At 37.7% G+C, this 12435-nt stretch overlaps 2 protein-coding genes across 12 annotated transcripts in view; one reads left to right on the forward strand and one right to left on the reverse strand.

Moving 5' to 3' along the window:
* RELCH (RAB11 binding and LisH domain, coiled-coil and HEAT repeat containing) overlaps window positions 1-3144 on the reverse strand; it is a 101226-nt gene extending 98082 nt beyond the window's left edge. For all 5 annotated transcript variants that reach the window (XR_004984279.2, XR_006740324.1, XM_036417680.2 and 2 more), the window contains exon 1: window positions 2364-3144. Coding sequence is in view for 3 of the 5 variants with exons in the window: in XM_036417680.2 (XP_036273573.1) it covers window positions 2364-2889 (526 nt within the window). In the remaining 2 variants the exon portion in view is untranslated. The remainder of the gene's footprint in view (window positions 1-2363) is intronic.
* A 194-nt stretch (window positions 3145-3338) lies between these two features.
* Window positions 3339-12435, forward strand: part of PIGN (phosphatidylinositol glycan anchor biosynthesis class N) — an 81369-nt gene continuing 72272 nt past the window's right edge. For 4 of the 7 annotated variants that reach the window (XM_036418597.2, XM_036418601.2, XM_045574618.1 and 1 more), the window contains exons 1-5: window positions 3339-3523; window positions 5619-5765; window positions 8967-9219; window positions 9984-10105; window positions 10777-10875. In XM_036418597.2, the coding sequence (XP_036274490.1) occupies window positions 8999-9219; window positions 9984-10105; window positions 10777-10875 (442 nt within the window). In that variant the 5' untranslated portion in view covers window positions 3339-3523; window positions 5619-5765; window positions 8967-8998. Of the gene's footprint in view, window positions 3524-5603; window positions 5766-8966; window positions 9220-9983; window positions 10106-10776; window positions 10876-12435 lie in introns of all 7 variants that reach the window. The other 3 variants (XM_036418598.2, XM_036418602.2, XM_036418600.2) reach the window with 3 other exon arrangements.

Genomic DNA, 12435 nt, shown 5'->3' on the forward strand with positions numbered 1-12435 from the left:
TCTCACACTAATGTTTCTCTGTCTCTCTCCCTCTCCCTTTTTCTCTCTCTGAAATCAATTTTTAAAACTAAAAAGCCATTCAAAGAAAGACAAGTACCATATGATTTCTCTTATATGTGGAATCTAATGAACAAAATAAACTAATAAAATAGAAATAGAATCATAGGGAAGCTGGGTGAAAAAGATGAAGAGATTAACTAACAACAACAACAAAAATTTAAAGCAAAAAAATTCCAACCCTAATAGAATGACAACAGTATGGTGATTACCAGAGGGAAAGGGGACATGGGAGCTGGTAAGAGAGGGTAAAGGTGCACCAGTTAATAATGCAGATTTTTTTTCAATAGATGGAGTTACACATATGTTGATATATATGCAATTTGATATGTATGCCATTTTGTTGTATTGACAAGAAGCTTCAAAACTTCATGTCAAATTTGCCGAAGGTGTTAACATCATAGATATTTTTATGCTTAAAATGTCGAATTTTGTGCCAAAAAAAGAACATTTGCAGGAACTTTTAATTCATTACTTTATTTTGAAGAAAAAATTAGCATATACTTCGGGAAGCTTATGGTGAGCATGCTCCATCTCAAGATACCTGTGAATGCTGGTTTAAATGCTTTAAAAGAGATTATTTCGATGTGAAAGACAACGTACAAGTCAACTAAAAAAGTTTGAAGACCAACAATTACAAGCATTATTGGATAAAGATGCATTTCAAACTCAAAAACAACTTGCAGAAAGATTAAACGTTGCTCAGCAAACAATTTCCAAGCAATGGGAAAGATTTTAAAGGAAGGAAAATGGGTGCCGAATAATTGAACCAAAGACAAATGGAAAACCAAAAAGTCATCGAATTGTGACTGGCGATGAAAAGTGGATTGATTTTGAGAATTTCAAACGCACAAAATCCTGGGTTAATCCAGGTCAACCATCAACATTGACTGCAAGGCCAAATTGCTTTGGAAAGAAGACAATGCTCTGTGTTTGGTGGGATCAGGAAGGTGTGGTGTATTATGAGCTTCTAAAAGCAGGTGAAACTGTTATTGATTGCTACTGACTACAAATAATCAATTTGAATCACGCTTTGATCGTGAAATGACCAGAATGTGCCAGAAGACACAGCAAAGTAATTTTGCTTCATGATAATGCACCATCACATACTTCAAAACCAGTTAAAGATAAGTTAAAGGATCTTGCCTGGAAAGTTTTAACCCACCCGCTGTATTCACCAGACCTTGCTCCTTCAGATTACCACTTGTTCTGATCGGTGGCACATGCACTTTCTGAGCAGCATTTCAAAATGTATGAAGAAGTGGAAAATTGGGTCTCTGAATGGTTTGTCTCAAAACAAAAGTTCTATTGGGACGTTATCCACAAATTACCTGAAAGATGGGGAAATGTGTAGCTAGCGATGGACATTACTTTGAATAAAGCACTTTAAATGTTTCTCTTGAAATTATGTTTTCTTTGGTTACAAAATCTGCATTATTAACTGGTACAACTAGTAAGTGGAACTGGAAAGAGACATGACTTGGAATGGTGTACACACAATATTATAGAATTGTACCCCTGAAACCTATATACTTTTATTAACTAATGAACCCCAGTAAATTCAATTAAAAATATACCATAGTATATGATAAATGAGGTAAGTGATTACTCTGTGCTGCTAAAAATAATTTTAACAAATAAAAAAGTAAATTTCTAACTTAATTCAGGTTACAAAAGCTTCTGTGTGATGGGACTATGAGATAGACTGCACATTGAATTTGCCTACCTTGCTCATTAGATTTCTGTCATTTTGGAAACTACTGAAATTAAGGCATAGAAATTGAATTAAATTGTGTATATTGAAAGAAATCACATTTCATGCAGTTGAAAACCCCATCTTTTTTTTTTTTTTTAATGAGAAAGTCATTCCAAAGACAAAGGGTCTTCAGTGGAGACAGAGCAACAATATTTCCTATTCTTTTCTTGGTCTTGACTTTCAGTCAAATTACAGGGAACAGTTTAAGAAACATTATTTCCTGGTAATGGCGATTCAGGAAATTGGAGAAAAGGGAAAAATGATTAAAGCGATAAGCCAGTTTGCAAGGGAGACGTCTGGAATCCTGTAATAGCCAGTGAACTAGAAACGCTGGATATTTTTATAGATACAGACACCCAACTAGGGAGCCAGGAACCAGTGCAAGTTCAGCCGAGGGATGAAGGCAGACGTGGGGGGAGAGGTCACCGCGAAAAAAAAACTCTACCCTCTGCAACTATCTAAAATGTCCATAATATTCCGTATCCGCCCAGAAACATCCTCCCCCACAACCCTAACAACCCTGCGGGCCAGGCAGGCTGCTTTCACTTACTGAGCTGTCCCCCGCCCGACGTCATGCTCGGCTCCCGACCTCCTGCGCCTCCAAAGCCGACTGCTCCGGGGATCCCCGGCGCCCCCAACCCCGGCGGGGTCCCACTCTGTCTCTCGAAGTTGCCCGGATTGGAGAAGTAGTCGCGCAGCCGAGGCAGCTCTCGGCCGCTCTCTAGCAGCTCGGTGTGCAGCTCCAGGGCGGTCAGCAAGTATTGATCGCGCAACAGCTGAGCCGCGATCGCATCAATCGACAATCGGGCCGGGTTCTCCCCGCTGCCCCCTAGGGCCATTGCAGCCGCCGCCTCCCCAGGGAGCACCGGCCGTGCACTGCTCCCTAAGGCCACGGGATCCTGGGGCGATAGCGAGTCCGCAGAGCCAGGATCTAGGTCGCCCCCGGAACCCAGCCGAAGTCCTGCCCGCCGCTCCTCGGTCGTCGCTACCTCGTCGTCATCCTCGTCTGAATCACTGAGAAATGGATTCACGCCGCTGCTACCACTGCCACCACCTCCAGGCACCATCGCCGCCATCTTATCCTGTCAGGCGTGCGGGCACCTCCCAGACTGGATGACAGGCCGAAGCCTGAATTCCCCCTCCCCCTCAGCGGGCACTGCACACCTCCACAGCCCGGGCCTGGCCACGTCCCGCCTCTCCACCTGGAGACCAGGCGTCGGCTCAGAGGCAGAAGGTCCGGAGGCAGCAACACCCACCGCCTCTGCCGCGGCTGCAACAGCAGCCCGGCTTTGCAGGCGTCTTCCTGGTCCCTAGTCTCGCGAGAAATAGAGCGTGTTCTCTCCTCCCCCTTCTCCCCGCCCCGTCTTGCGCCCGCCCCGCCCCAGCCCCGTAGGTTCACGGAACCCACCAGCAGAGCCGCTCTGGACTCAAATGCAAAACCCCGCCCCCACCCCTGTTTGATTGGCTAGAGGAATACGGAGGAGGCGGGGTTATGGAGGACTTGGTCTTGGAATTATCGCGAGAACTGCTGCTGGCCAGGTAGGTGACAGGGGGCGTTCCGTGGCTGAGATGCGTTTGTGACGGCGACTCAGGAACGTTCCTTTGGCCGTCCTTTCAGTGGGCAGAGAGAACTCTGCCAAAGAGTGGAGTCCTGCCTTCGCGCTGAGGTGGCCTCGTTCCCGGATCAGGCTTGACCGGGATGAGCCTCAGGTAAAATCCGGGGACCAGGGCACCGAGGTGCGCGGTGGCACCGAAACTGGTCCCGTGCCCGCAGATCGCGGCTTCTGGAGCACGCTTCACGTTTTCTTTCTGGTTGTCGCTAACTGGTGGCATTTCCCCCGCCTGTGTAGCGGGGTCCCCGGGGCAGTAGTTAGAATGTGGCTTCTTTTCTCATCCTTTCCTTCCCAGCCATGTGCCTGCTTACCCTGAAGGCTTGGCAGCAGCACCGGCTGCGTGCATTTCTAGGGAGCGCCGTCGGGTCCTCACGTTGGGCTGTGAAGCGACAGCGGGATGGGGCGGGGGGAGTGCGAGAGCAAATAGAAAAGGGATTTGCCAGGATCTGTGAATATCCTGACAGCCTGGACTTGTATAACAAGCGGTTAGGGGACTCAATAAACACTTAGAACTTAATACATATATTTGCTCAACAGGGGACCCTTTAGAATATCACATTCAGCCCCATCAAGCAGAAAAGTAAGTAAATTTAAGCCTAGAAACGTTCCATTGACCTGGTTCAGTCAACTCCACTCATAAATATTCAAAGGAACTAAAATCAGTTAGCTTAACGTCCAAAGCCATTCTTCTTTCACTATGTCTTGCACCTTGTTCCATTTAGAGTGGAATTCAGGTGTTGACAGCGAAACTTAATTATTTTAAAACCTAAATGGTTTAGACAGCTTTGATTTTTATCAAATCTTAGCACATAAAGGAAGCATACAAAAGTTGCAAGTCCAACATTTGTCTTTTATATCATTCCTTAATTACAGTTCGAGGTGGTAAAGGTGATATTACGTTCTAGTCAACAGTATTAGAGTGCTATTCCTAAGAGCTTCTATTTTCTTCACTCGTAAATTGCTCCTTTTGCAGGTTTAAGATTTCCTTTCTTTCTGTATAGCTTCCTTTAAGGACCAAAGTAAATAGGTAGCAGTAATTATGTTATCAGATAAGTTACATATTATATCCAAGCAGTAAAGTATCTCCTTTGGTTCTATGGAAAAATTAAAATAGAGCATTCTTATGTAACCTTAGGCCACGTTATTGGTTTACATGTAAAGGGATGCCAACAGTTAAATGTAGGCTTTAATTTCAGTTTACCCAGGCTCAGTAAACTAAAATTTTAATTTGAATGAAGCTTTTTTTTTTTTTTGCTAGAAGTTTTTTTGGCATTAAAATAAAAATAGAACATTAGGTCCTAATGTTCAAATTCTAAATATTTTTCTGAGACATATATTGAAGAAAAATGCAGAAAAAATCTCATTTTAGGAAAATAGTATTAAAAATAACTAATGCCCTATCCTGTTATAAATATATTTTTTGTAGGGATATTTTTCCATTGATTTTTAAAGAGAATGGAAGGAAGGGGGAGAGACACAGAGAAATATCTATGTGAGAGAGATTCATCTATTGGTTGCTTCTCACATGCACCCCAAACATGTCTGGGGGGTGATTGAGCCTGCAACCGAGGTATGCAGACCGATGCTCTATCCATTGAGCAAAACTGGCTAGGGCTTGTTATATATTTCTTGACAAAAGGGATTATTGATCCTCATTGTAATTGAGTTTGCCAGAAAGATTGAAAAATTGAACCAATTTCTGGAGTAATGAGTGGATTAGGAATGTCATGGGAAGGGTATGATTAGAAATGAATAGTTTATTTACAATTCCATCTCTATAATGGGGAATTTTAGAAATTACCTGCACTTAAGTAAGGTCCTTGAAGAGGATTGTTCTTTTCAGGTGAAGAGCCCAAAGTTCTTATCCCAGTTGTAATTTGCTGTGAGACCTTAAAAAAGTTACTTTACTTCTCTCATCTCACATTCATCTATTTGTCAAGGGGATAATGAAAGTACACGGGATTAGGAATGTGTTTGTCACAATATCTGGTACTTGGTATACCATAAATGTTGTTATTATAGTCAGTTATCAATTAATGTAATATTACTATATGTTGAAAATATTTGACAGAGTTTTAAAAATAAAACAAATATTAACTGGAAAAAACAAGTCATTAGGGCCCAAAGGACATAGCTTTAATTTAGGGTCTGACTTCTAAAATATAGGTTGAACATAGATTTTGTTTCCTCAGAGAGTTGTAAGAAGTTGGACATAGAATTTCTTTATGATTGGCTTCCTGTACAAATGTAGTTTCCTGATTCTACTTTATAAACTATAATCATGGACTTGTTTATATGATCATCCACACTCATAACAAATCAACTGGCCAGTCTTCTCTGTAAGTACCTTGCTTTTCTAATATATAGAAGTTTATTTATCAATTTAGAATATTTATTTATCAATTTAAAATATTGCTGATCTCTACTTAACAATAGTTTATTAGTAATATATTGGGATTTTTTTTTACTTATCAAGATTTATATTAATGTAGGTCTTTACAGCTAGTGTTTCATTAAGTAATCAGAATAATCATTGAAGTTTGTATTTTAGTGAGCACTGCAATCTTTTTAGTGTGTAAAAAAATTATTTTGGATATAATAATCTTAAGATAACCATAAGTAAAATTTTAAATGCAAATTGCTGTTAACTTAAAGTTTTAGAGATATCTAACTTTTTATTGTTTTATAACGTGTAGTATTCCACTAGCATAAATTTTTATTGGTACATGGATATGTGTCCTTTAAAATTTAATAGTTATTCACTTATCTTGAGAGGTGCCTAAATGATTGAGCCTTTTTCAGTAAAACTGAAAAAAATATTCTGTTTGAAGATAATAATAATATTGCTTAATATTCCTTAATATACATGTGTTGGGCCATAATAACATAAGTAGTATGTAAAACATGATATTTTGGAATCACTGCAATTTTATGTATAATAAATGACATAAGCATAAACTCGTGTTTTTTTGTGTGTTTTTTTTTTTCTTTTTTCTTTTTTATGTGTACTGAATCTTTAGTTTTTGTGTTGTTCTGGAGGAATAAAAAAAAGAAGCAAGGCAGCCTCTAGTGGCAATAGTGCATATTACATGTACCTTTGAAGAGATAATTCTATATAATTTATTCGATAAACATTTGAGTCCTTGCTAAGTGCCTAGGACTGTGATGAGTGCTGGAGCAGCCCTGTCTTGCTATGACAAAATTATGGTAAGTGATAGAGAGACAGTAATCCAAATTGTCAAAGACTTAGCTATGTAGTTATAAACTACAGTAAATGTTTTAGTTTCTGATTTAGACTGCACAGTTCTGGAAGAAGTGATGCTTGAAAGTACAAGCAGATGTTAGAAGCACTGGGGTGAGAAGATGGAGGGTAGAATGGAAGTGTATTCTGTGGGGAGGAATTGTATCCATGATGGTCTTACAGCAATAGGAAACATGAGGATATGTAAAGAAATAAAAAAAATTTAAAAAAAGGCCAATGTGGTGAAGTACCATAAAACAAGGGAAGATGCTATGAGACAAGGCTAGAAAAAAAGTCAGAGGCCAGTCCAGGTAAGGCCTTGTTAGTCATATTGAAGATTTCAGTCTTGTTCTGGGTAGGAGAGAGACACTGAAGGTTTTTATATAAGGGGTGAGATGTTCAGGTTTGCATTTTGAAATACATGGCTATACAGCAGAAGAATATGGTATAAAGAATAACTCTTAGTTCTCTGATTTACACATCTGGGTGAATGGTGGTGCCATCCCCTGAGACTAACACTAAGGAGTTTGGAGGCTTCCTACCTAAACAAGGCTCATGGCCTGATGGAAAGTAAGGTGGATGGTGGAAAGGGATAGTTGGGAAGGGTGGTATTTATATCATGGGTGTGGTTTTAAACATATTCAGTTTGCATTTCTTTGAAATATCCAAGTGGATGTGTCAAGGTTGGAGTTACATATATGGATTTGGAGTTATAATTTGTTAAGACTTTTGTATATAGTTGATAACTGAAGCCAAGATATGATGAAAAATGCCTAAACATAAAGTATAGCCGAAACCGGTTTGGCTCAATGGATAGAGCATCGGCCTGTGGACTGAAAGATCCCGGATTCGATTCCGATCAAGGGCATGTACCTTGGTTGCGGGCACATCCCCAGTAGTGGGTGTGCAGGAGGCAGCTGATTGATGATTCTCTCTCATCGATGTTTCTAACTCTCTATCCCTCTCTCTTCCTCTCTGTAAAAAATCAATAAAATATATTAAAAAACAAAACATAAAGTATAGAGTGAGGAGAGAAAAGGGCTACAACCAACTTTTGAGTAACTCCAAAATTCACTGACCAGATAGAGCCCGTTCTACACTGGTCAGAGATATAGCAGGAAAACCAAACAAGTAATTTTCAAAGAAGACAAGAAATGAGAACTTTTTAAAAGAAGGCATAGCTAATAAAGACAAATGGAATGGGTAAGCCATGAAAGACAACTGAAAAAAATAGCCATTGGATTTTGCAATATTCACTACCTTAGAGAAATTTTCTCAGTTTAAGTTGTTTGAGAATTAGATGATTGGGTAAAAAGAGGTTGTATTCAGTATTTTCAAGAAGTTTGGTGATATTAGGAAGAAAGGAGCAGTCAGAGCCTTAAAAAAAATTTTTTTTATTAAGCCTATATTTGTGAGATGTACCCTTATCATAAATGTGACTTAATTCATTTCAATTCTGCATAGTATTTCATTATGAACTGTCAATGTAAGAGCATACAAACCTATAGAGAATTTTTATAAAAATTGATTTGAGCTAAACAGAGAATACACCTGGAAGCAGTCTCAATCAACTAGGGAAAAAGCTGCCTTGAAACGGACATCATGGATACTTTGCTTTTGGCAGTTAATGGCATACTATCTTAACAGTATTATTTAAATGTTTCATGCACATTATTTAGTATCAGATCTATGACTGTGTCTTCTTGGTGTTCTCTGTAATACCCTTGCACATAGTTATGCACATAATATGTGCACAGAACATTTTTATTGATTGAACTAGTGGCCTGATGCATGAAATTCATGCATGGAGCAGGTGGTTTCCTCAGCCCAGCCTGCACCCTCTCCAATGGGGAACCCCTTAGGGGATGTCCAACTGCTAGTTTACGCCTGTTCCCTGTGGGACATTCCTCTCGCAATGTGGGACCGCTGGTTCCTAACCACTCACCCCCTGCCTGCCTGATAGCTCCTAACTGCCTCTGCCTGCTGCCTAATCGCCCCTAACTTCCCTCCCCTGCAGGCCTGGGTTTCCCCCAACTGCCCTCCCCTGCAGGCTTGATCGCCCCCAACTGCCCTCCCTTATTCTACTTGAATCTTTTATTTTTGCTTGAGTGTACTTTATCATGTATTTTACTTCAGTATCATCTCTTTATTAAAAAATGTTTATTGTTAACCACCAAAAATCAAGTTGAATTATGTAATATTTTAAGATATATGTTCCATCTATATGTTGTCATGAAGATATGTGAAAATACGTAATTCCATTAAAGTTTACCCAGATTTAATTTCATTCCTCTTTCAGCTTTTCTTGAAGATTAATTAGTTACACTGGATATGCTGCTCTTCTTTATTGTGGGATTGCTCGTTCATTTTGTGTTCTTCGCCTCCATCTTTGACATTTACTTTACATCTCCTTTGGTTCATGGGATGGCTCCTCAGTTTACGCCATTGCCTCCTCCAGCAAGGAGACTAGTGCTCATTGTTGCTGATGGGCTGCGAGCAGATGCACTTTATGAACTGGATGAAAAGGGAAATTCTAGAGCACCATTTATTAGGTAAGCATGTCAACTAGAACAAAGACTTCTCTGGAAAAAATATGATCTGAATTGATTGAAATGTTTTTAAATAGAGGTATCCAAATTTCTTTATGCCTTCCTCTTTCTGTTTAAGTCAATTTTTGTTATATAATTAAAGAAGTTAAAAATATAGTCAATAGTGTTGTAATAACTATGTATGGTGCCAGGTGGGTACTAGACTTATCAGGTGGGTCATTTAGTAGATTATATAAATTTCTAACCATTACACCTGAAGCTAACATAAAATACTACCAAATGTCAGCTGTAATTGAATCATTTTAAAAAGAATAAAAATTTGTGAAAAGATACTATGACGCTTCATCCTTAAATATTTCAATATGTATGTTTTAAGAACAAGGACTTTCTCCTACATAACCACAATACCATCATCACACCTAATAAAATTTAACATTGAGAGAATATTATTGTATATATGTTATTTATTAATAATTTTTTTTTAATTTCAATAGTTTGTGGCTTAAAACAACACTGGTGTATTTTGTCTTACGATTCTATACAGTGGTTGGGTGGGTCTTTGTTCTTGTACCTGGGCTCACTTATGCTACAGAATCTACTGGTGGGAGGGCTAGGACTGGGCTCAGCTGGGATTAGGGTTTTTTTCTTCATAAATTTTGACTCACTTTTTTAGGTTTGACTCCTTCTGTAATAATATTATTTCTCCAAAGCCTTAACAGAGCATTTAATTATGTCTATGTTAACTATTCATCTGTAATATCTTTTAGGAATATCATAATGCACGAAGGCAGCTGGGGGATATCGCATACTCGCGTGCCAACTGAATCTCGGCCGGGTCATGTAGCCCTGATAGCTGGGTTTTATGAAGATGTTAGTGCAGTTGCCAAAGGTATTGTCTATTTAGACTAGGGGTGTCGAACTCAATCAGAAAAGGGGCCAAAATCTAAAATCCAGCCTAAATCGCGGGCCGAATGGTTTACTGAACAGTCTAAACTGTCATTGTGATGGAAACGCAGCGGAGTGCAGTGATGACAGCACGGTGCGGGCCACATTGCAAGGCCTGGCGGGACGGATTTGGCCCGCGGGCCTTGTGTTTGACACATGTGATTTAGACAATTTCATCCTTTGAAAAATTTATTTTGTAAATATTGCTTCTTTAGTACTGCATCATGACACAAGGTGAAGGATGTTTTGAAATACTTTTGACATATTTTAGTAGGCCTTAGCTAAGCACATACTGTATTGAATCAAGAATTAAGCTTTAGTATTATATCATCCTGTGCTATTAAAATAACGTGATTGGATAGATCTATAATTTTCCTAGAATTTAACTCCCAAAAGTTCAAAATAATTCTTTATTAAGAAGTAAATTATAGATTGTAAGCTTTAAGAAATTTGTAGCATGATACATGTAACAGAATCTATTATTACTTTTGCATTTGTTGTGCGATTAATGCTCATTGTTATTATTTAAAGAATAGTTCTTTAGAGGTTATACTAATACCTCACCTTGTGTGTATTGTTTTGTTATTATTTGCTTTTTCTCTCAATTACCTGAAGGATGGAAGGAAAACCCTGTGGAATTTGATTCTCTTTTCAATCAAAGCAAGTACACATGGAGCTGGGGAAGTCCAGATATCTTGAGTATGTTTGCCAAAGGTAAGAGATTTATATTTTCTCAGGTAGTAAATAGGTTAATAAATTTAGTAGTTGTTAGATACTAACAATATTTTATTGATTTTGAGATACATGTTTTAACATATTTAATAATTCTGAAATAGGGGTGCATGTTGCAATGGGCAAACATGTCAATTTGATTTTTTTTTCTTCTTAGTTGAAATACAAGAAACCTCTAACTGTTAGCCATTTATATACTCTTGAATTCAATGGAATGACATATGGCTCTAACATTCAATAACTTTATAATCTTGGACAAGTTAGATAACTTCTCTGAACTTCAGTATGATTTTTGTAAATATGATGATTTTATGTCATAAGTTTGTTTTTAGGATTAAATTAGATAATTCATGTGAAACCTTTAGCAAAGTGCTTATCATATAACTCCTCATGATGCTAATGCTGATGTCTGGTTCATTTTACATTGATGAAGAAATAGGTAAAAAAAAAATTTTAAAGAAATTGATAGTCACATAAAGATTTAAACATTAAAATTTATGTTTATGATTCCTATTTTCATATATTCAAGATCTTGCCATTTGAATTAGTTTCTGTTTTCTGTGTATGAATCTCAAGTATTAGAACATCTTTGATTATAAAATTAACATTGCTTTCTAAAATCATTGGATTTTTTTTCAACTTTATGTCATTTAATGCCTTTTAGTGGGAGCAGAATGGTCATTTCACTTAAGGAAAAAGTTTTGTAACATTATACTTAGTCACGGGTGTAATATTAATGAAATAATTTAAGATTATTATGTCTTAAAAGCAAAATACATATTCAGAATTTTATGTATGTCATTCATAGAATGTTATTATGTAAGACAGGCCAAAAAACCTCAAACTACTTGCCATTTTTATAGTCACTTGTTTAAACAGCAGTTTAGCTTTGGGGAGGACAGGTGGCATATTTAACTTACCTTCCTACTTCTGGCTACAATTGATAGGATAGGGTCAATGCCTGAATTGGAGACAGTCCAATGGGAATTTTCCTTTTCTTATAGTAACCAACAAACCAAACTCAGATCTTTACTTAGAATGTGGGAATTAGAATGGCTGAGCAGTAGAATAACTAGTGTCAATAGGACTAAACTGACATTGTAAGAGATTATCATTACTTCGTTTTATCTCTTTCTTCTAATCTATGATATAAGAGCCTATCTAACTCCGAAACTCACTAAGTTGATTGGATTCTTTATAAAATATTGCAAATGTATAAGATTAATATATTTGCTTACCCCGTCAAACTATTTAGCAATAAGCAATATCTATTCCCCAATATTGAGAAATTTACACATAATCTTTAAATAAGAGAAGTGACTATTTGCATTTTCTTCTTGCTTTCGGTAGTTTTGTAAACTAAGTGAATTCATCTATTTTAGATTAAAACATTCTAACCATAACAATTTTTTAATAATTTAATCCCATAGGGAGACAAACTTTGGTGTTTATTTTTGTGTATTAGTATTGTCTCTTTGGCAAATACAATAAGTTAACTTACATGTATTGTATATGTAAAATTGGAATATCTTGTGAGAACCA

Source organism: Pipistrellus kuhlii, unplaced genomic scaffold, assembly GCF_014108245.1.
Source record: "Pipistrellus kuhlii isolate mPipKuh1 unplaced genomic scaffold, mPipKuh1.p scaffold_m20_p_6, whole genome shotgun sequence".
In the NCBI taxonomy this organism is placed as follows: domain Eukaryota; kingdom Metazoa; phylum Chordata; class Mammalia; order Chiroptera; family Vespertilionidae; genus Pipistrellus; species Pipistrellus kuhlii.